This window comes from Ptychodera flava, chromosome 21 (assembly GCF_041260155.1).
Source record: "Ptychodera flava strain L36383 chromosome 21, AS_Pfla_20210202, whole genome shotgun sequence".
Lineage (NCBI taxonomy): Eukaryota > Metazoa > Hemichordata > Enteropneusta > Ptychoderidae > Ptychodera > Ptychodera flava.
This window is the reverse complement of record NC_091948.1, coordinates 9,757,537-9,765,038: the sequence shown is the minus strand read 5'-3', so window position 1 is coordinate 9,765,038 and position 7,502 is coordinate 9,757,537. Positions and strand designations below refer to the sequence as shown.

The following is a 7,502-nucleotide window of genomic DNA, read 5'->3' as shown; positions in this document are numbered from 1 at the left end:
AGGTATACTGCTAACTGCTTGCATGGTTTTGTGTTGATCTGGGTTGCATAGTGGGCATCTAGTTGGCAATGGGGAATTTCAGTAGTAGGGAGAGGGCAGCAGGGAGCTTGAATTGTTGTGGGGAGTGGGGAGCGGGCAGACTGTAGATACCGGAGGGCAGTGGGCATCAAAATTCAGTGGGAAGGCACATTTTCAGTGTATACCAGTGGGAGGGCAGTTACGAACAGCTCTCACTTTCCCCTCCAAGTTTTAGGTCAGGGTCAAAAATAAGAAAAATCAGTATATCAGCCTTCAAAACAGGTTTTGTGATGATTTTGAGAAATTCATGAAATTTACCAGTTGGCGGCACCTGTAGATTGAACTGTAGAAGTGAAGGCAAAGAAGCTGTTCTGAGACAACCAACCCATGTCAACAAAAATTGAAAAAATCATGAACGTACTAAACAACATATCCAGTATATGTTATGTGACTAAGAAAAGCATGAAACACACAAAAGTGTTTATATTATATGTTCTGTTCAAGAAAAACCAAAAAAAATCAAAAAAAAAAAAAATCCGACCTACCTACCCAACTTTGAAGTCATCCCGCCCGTTGAACAGCTTTTTTTTTTTTTTTGGCCTTGGGCAAATTTTATTCTTTGTAATTTGGGAAGTTACAATCATATGAATGTCTTCAATTCCCTAAGAGTGACATCATATGCCCAGTTAAACAAGAAATTAAAAAGGAAGATATCAAGCGAGCATTTGAATTCTTGGGGAGAGAATATATCAAACGATACAAGAAAAAACGGAGGTGGTAATAAATTTCGTACATATAGAACTTTCAAGACCGGATTCTATTTTGAAAAATACTTGAACGATTTGTCAAATTTTACTTTTCGCAGAGCTTTATCGAAATTTAGATGGAGTGATCACAGTTTAAATATTGCATTGGGTAGGAAAAGTAAGCCGAAATTGCCTTTGAAAGATAGACTTTGTCTTAGATGTGATAGCAACGAAATAGATAAGGAGTTTCATCGATTATTCTCATGTAAACAATTTATCTCTGAACGAGTTTTATTGTTACAAGAAAGTGGAATAGATTGCTCCACTTTTTCCGGTGTCACACAAAAAGAAACGGCCCTTAAAAGGGCTATGGAGTACAATTTTCTAGATCTTGCTATATTCTTGAAGATCACTGATTTAGGCTGACACTACAGTAGCCTTCCCACTGTAAACAGTTTGCTTATTGTACAACTTGGATACTTTGTTGTCCTCTTGAAAGTGTTCTGTTTTGTATTTTGTCCAATTTTGGAATGTACGATACCACACTCTCTGCTAGTGTGAGGTTAACATAATAAAGATTGATTGATTGAATTTTGAATTTGACTGAGCAGTCGTAATAGCCAAGGGGAGACCGATAAAGTGCTCCCGAAAGTGCTCTCTTTGGAAAAGGAGTAAAAATCCCTTTGCCCACTGAAAAAAAATGGCCCACCCGCCAAAGTACCGCTTCCAAAAACGAAACATTTTTTGCACGAACATCGTAGGTTTATTTTTCATGTACGCAAGTTTCCTTTCCTTGTTGTCTGTAGTCCCACTCGCGCCCGCCCGTCAATCGTCATGCCCGCCCGCGAGTAAGCCAAGGCCGCTTGTTTTTCTAAAACAGCGCCACCTTCGACCATGTGAGGAGAATGTAAACACACTAAACAACGACGATGGACAGCGTATGCAGGAAACCCAACGGTAACCCTGCTGTCGAAATAAAATGGTAACACTATACAACTACACCAAATATGTACCAAGAACTGTGTAGGTTTGGTTTTTGTCAAGCGCTGTGCTGCCGGACCAATGCTTCGTGGTGGTGATGTAATCAGGTCAATCACAAACGCAACCTCGTTTTGATGTGTTGATGATGTCAGGCACCCTCACCTACTGACCCTGAGTGATGATGGCAGACGACAGAGAGCAAAAGGAGAGCAGTACTAGGAAACGCGTACTGCTTGGGTGTACAGGGAGCGTTGCTTCGATTAAAGTACCCAGGATTATTGAAGAGTTATTCCTAAGGATATCATCTGTAAGCATAGATTGACTCTACAGTGCTTCTCATGACAGTCAATTGCAGTCATTTTGCACAGAACGGAATATCAATCATTCTTCATTATACAGTTACTCAACTCACACTAAAGCAGAGAGCGTGGTGTGGTACATTCCAAAATTGGGCAAAGTACAAAACTGAACACTTTCAAAAGGACAACAGTTTGTTTATTGTACAAGTTGTACAATAAACAAACTGTTAAACAGTGGGAAGGCTACTGAACTGGAGAGTCAGCACAAATCAGTGTTCTTTAAGAATATAGCAAGATCTAGAAATTATATTCCTTAACCCTTTTAAGGGTCTTTTCCTGTATGGAACAAGTGGAGTTGGCATCATTTTACAAGTGGTATAGCCACAAACTGATGACGTCAAATCGCCGTACACAAAACACAGACGCCTTGTAATTATGACACAGTGCGATTTGACGTCATCAGTTAGTGGCTGTACCACTTGTGAAATGGTGCCGTGGAGTAATCTACTCCTTTTCTGAAACAATAAAACTCATGATACCTTTTTACATGAGAATAACAAATGAAACTCAGCATCTATTTCGTTGCTATCACATCTGAGACAAAGTCTGTTTTTCAAAGGTAATTTTGGCTTACTTTTCCTACCCAATTTAATACTTAAACTGTGATCACTCAATCTAAATATTGATAAAGCTCTGCGAAGAGTAAAATTTGACAAATTGTTCAGGTATTTTTCACAATACAATCCAGTCTTAAAAGTTCTGTATGTATGAAATTTGTTACAACCTCCACTTTTCCTTGTATCACTTGACATATTCTCCTTCCAAGTATTCAAATACTTGCTTGATATCTCCCTTTTTGGTTTCTTGTTTAAACTGGGAAAAAATTCATATGATTGTGAAGCTGACTTTCAAAGAATAAAATTTGCCCAACGAGAATTCATATCTATGTTTACTCGAGCGCCTTTTTTCAGAATATGATCTCCTGGCAAACTATTTAACCTACACCAATATTTAATAACAGACATGTTGATCTTCAATAGGAATCTGCCCAATCTGCTCTTAATCCCTTCAAGTGGGGTTCATTTACTCACTCTGAAGAAAAATCTGTAGTAAGACATACACAGACCTTCAGTCAATAACAGAATATTGCTGGCCTTCCAGCGAGCTGACTTTGAGGTGCTGGACTGGTGCAGCGTGCAGGATTGGGTGGTATGATGAACATTCACGAGCACAGGCACTCTTTGAATGCATGGCAGCAGGTATTTGGGTACCAGGTCAGTGTCTAGGTCTAAGTCAGTGTGTTCCGGGGCTTATAAGGCCCCACCTTCAAATATTACGAGTCAACACAATTCTGCAAATTGTGTAAGAAATACTTCATTTTTGAGATGTGAATATGTTCTAAAATAATTTTGTTTCCTTGTTTTATTTTTTCCCCCATGGTCAGGTTGAAATCGAGATAGTAGCCACAGAGTATTCCCAGAAGTTCTTTGATGTGACCTCACTTCCAGAAAAGGTTAAAGTTCACACTGATGCTGAAGAATGGCAAGTATGTTGGAAAATTTTTTAAGTTATCTCAGAAGCATACACAATGCCATTTGTTTTAGGAAAATAGGTCAGATACAATTTATAGGAAAAACTGATAAAACTTTAATTTATTGTATTGTAGTTAGTACAGGAACTTTTTAAAGTACTTGTTATGTGACAGCTAGGATTCAATGAAGTCTAACTATTTCCTGGTGTGTTATGACATTTTAATGTGAACATTTAGTGTAGGCCCTCACCTGTCTTGCAGTATTTATTCAACAAAACACCAGTCAGGCATGTTATTAATGAACTTTTATTTTCTTTTATCTTCAATATAACAAGACTTGGCAGAAGATGGAAGATCCAGTATTGCATGTAGAGTTGAGAAGATGGGCTGATGTTCTTGTTATTGCACCTCTGGATGCCAACACACTGGCAAAAATTTCCCATGGAATTTGTGACAATTTGTTAGTAAGTAATTTGAAACATATCAGGATTTAACTGGATAAATTATTGTATTCATATATGTTTTGTTGGCTGGGGCCTTGTAATATAATCTCAAAACTTGTGTCTATTCTTAATTTATGAGATGCAGCCGTTTTGTCCTAAGCCATTTCACATGTTTAATTTAAGTGTTATCAAGTGTATAAAACTTGTGTCAGTTAATGTTTATGTACAAAACATTATTCACACAGTGATTAGCATTATTTTTGTTTTGTTTTGTACTAATAGACATGTACAGTGAGAGCATGGGACCTCAAGAAGCCTCTGCTGTTTTGTCCTGCCATGAACACAAATATGTGGGAACATCCTCTGACTTCAAGACAAGTCACAACATTGAAAGAATTCGGCTACCTTGAAGTGCCTTGTATAGAAAAGAAATTAGCATGTGGTGATATAGGTAAGCATTGATGCCACTCAAGAAGTCTTTTTCATTTTAATCTTTTTTCTGTTTTAGCTAAGTGATGATGTGATATTGAAATTAGAAACTGCTGTTTATCATAGCTTGTTGTTATTCTGATTCTGAGCTGCAAAATGGAGTGCAAGTCTTTCATTTGCTTTGTTTCACCAAATGCATTTTCAGGAGTTTTATTGTTGAGCAGAACTGTTTGAAATGTAATAATTAGTTAACAGTTATACACTGTTGAAAGCTGATAAATTTCAACTCTTTTTACCAATTTACAGGCTATGGAGCTATGGCTGAGGTGTCCACAATAGTAACAGCTGTCAAGGAAGCCATTTCATGATTGACAGGTCCCGTCATGTCTCTTACATTGGTTGCTGATCATCAATCACGTGACTGAAGGCATGACTGAATAGCATTATCTCTGTTTAATCTTTTCACTGACGAAGTTTAGTTCAACCACACTGTGGTCATACAAAATAATAATATCATGACTTCAGGCATTTCTGTGGAGCTGAGAAATAGTATCTGTATTAACATGGCTGCAGATTTTAAAGTGTATGACCAACTGCCCTACATGAGACACACTGTCCTTCATCAGTGGCTATAGACTGAGAGCAGTCTAGCAAAGCTTGTTGTCCACATGTAAGACCATCCATACATATCTACCTGTATCAAGCATTATTGTAAATGGATCAACATTTAGATACTAGCATTCATTTTGTTAGCTTTACTTTCAGGAAAAAGCAGGAGATGCGATAAATAGTTGACAAGTTCACTCTGCTATGAACAAAAATTTTTCATTCTTTCCAAGATACTACACAAAATTGTTGAAATGAATAACTGATTAGCTGCAGCAGATTCTAAGGTGTCATTTCAATTTTTCTGACTCTAATTTCTATGCATTTGTATCATTTGTCTTTCTGTAGCCTCTGATGAAGGTCATCTTTGTATGTCTGAAACGTTAGGAAGAAATTGCGGATGCAAATTGACAAATTTACACCTCATGTATGCACTGTGCACAAGCACCAACTTAAGATTCCACATATGCGTTGCTGTTGTAATGACTCATGTATACTAATTATCACCAAAACAAAACTATACTTCCTTTTTGTGAACCATCCAGAAGATGTAACTCATGTGTACTTTGAAATATGTCCTGTTTTTAGCTCATATTTGGTTTTGTATATAAATACCAAAAAGAGCTTATATGATGAGTCGGTGGCGTCTGTATGTCTGTATATTTGTGGGTATGTATGTGCAGATGTATGTCCGTCACACACAAAGGCTCCCATACCGCCAGAGCTACCATCTCAGTATTTGGTGTACAGGTAGATGCAGGGGTTGAGATGTGAATTTGTTCAAATGAACACATCAGTGTCAAAAATGTGCAGATGAGGTAAGAAAAAGTGAAATCCTGCAAATGTGCAGGAGTGATGGCATGCCAGTAAGAAACAGGCCAACTCCACTGATCTTGAGTCATTTCCTGTCATTGTTTATGAACTGTTACATATTAACAGACCTGCTGAAACCATAGACAGTAGAGGGGGGAAGACTGTCTATACTCAAACTAAGAGGGGCTTGTTTCTGCTATGCATGTTGCTAAAGTTGACCTCCAGTACCTAAAGTTTCAGACCTTAATTACTTTTGTCATTCTTGTTTTTCTGGTTTAAATATTTCTTGTTGTTTTTCAGGTTGTACTGTGCAGAAATTATTGTCATAACATCGACGTAGAATTTTCCTCCACTGAACAGATAGAAACAACATTTATTGTTGATCATTTGTAACCCATACTGGTATATACCAATTCTGATCAAATTTGAGTGACACCGTATAATTGCGGTATTTTCCTTTCTTTTTGATGACCTTTGATGGTATGTCATAATATAATTTATTATTCGACAAAAATCTTTAGTATACCACAATGTTGGCTCAAGCCTATTGTTAAGCAGACCAAATTTATATCTTGATCAGTCAAAGTGTACATATTTGAATTTAAAATAAATATAAATAAATTCTGAATTTCTGAAGTTTTATTTTAAAAGTGTTCACTCAAACTTTTCTCAAGGAATATTTGAACTATTCTCTTTCATAATCAAGAATAAAAATCTAGGGTCAACCTGCAAATTTTGGTACTAGAGAAACAAATTACACAAGATTTATGGATATTTGAAATCAAAATGGCTGACTTATCTCAGAGTTCCACACCTGTCTTTGAGAACGGCCAATGACTAATGACCATCCCATACTTCAATCTTATCTTTGTCTAAGAAGGGGAGGGTTTTGTTCAAAATGGAATACATCAAGCTGGGTGACTTTTCCTGCAAATAGGATTGGAGTGATAGAGGTGGGTGGTAGTTAAAGGGCATCCAAGGTTCAAAAGTATTCATGCAAAGAAAAGCTCTTGCGATGCAACATGGTTCACTATGTTGAAAGGAAATTAAGTTTCACACCCTGTCAGTGAAATTTTGTAAACAATTTTACTGTCCAGCAATTCACTTCTATACATACAAATAAATTGTAAATTCTATTCCATTAAATGTAGTATGTGCCTCAAAATTATAATGCTTAAAACTTTTGCTCAAGAAAAAAGCATTGGCCACCTTTCAAAATTGGGTATGTGAAACCAATATGCAATATTTTGACCAACACTTGAAATTCAAAATGGCTGCCATCCCTGTGTCAACTCCAAGGAAAAAAATACATTTTTTTTATTTTTTGCAAAATTAAGGTGGTGGGAGCTTTATTTATTTCATACACTTCAAAATGAGTTCCCACAAGTGGTAGCCAAACAAAGTATTGTAAAAGTGTGAGAGTCAGAATATCTGTCACTGAGGCACATTCTGTAATCTGAATATGCCCATATATGGTCACAGGGGTGTTCCATGGTATTCAAAATGCTCTTGTGAGAGCAGTGTTTTAAAAAGCGGCCACCCGCTTAAAATCTGTAATTGGTTAGATTTTCTCTTACCATGGTAACTGTGGCAAAATAGGAACAGGTGACCGTATACCTTTAATTGATTATCCTCA

The 7,502-nt window shown here is 37.0% G+C and overlaps 1 protein-coding gene across 1 annotated transcript; it reads left to right on the top strand.

Moving 5' to 3' along the window:
- The first annotated feature begins 1,672 nt into the window (after nucleotides 1-1,672).
- LOC139121346 (phosphopantothenoylcysteine decarboxylase-like) lies at nucleotides 1,673-6,500 on the top strand. Its single transcript, XM_070686163.1, has 5 exons — nucleotides 1,673-2,052; nucleotides 3,489-3,590; nucleotides 3,911-4,039; nucleotides 4,301-4,469; nucleotides 4,754-6,500. Exons 1-5 carry the CDS (start codon nucleotides 1,924-1,926, stop codon nucleotides 4,813-4,815), a joined length of 591 nt encoding a protein of 196 aa, XP_070542264.1. The 5' UTR covers nucleotides 1,673-1,923; the 3' UTR covers nucleotides 4,816-6,500.
- The last annotated feature ends 1,002 nt before the right edge of the window (nucleotides 6,501-7,502 follow it).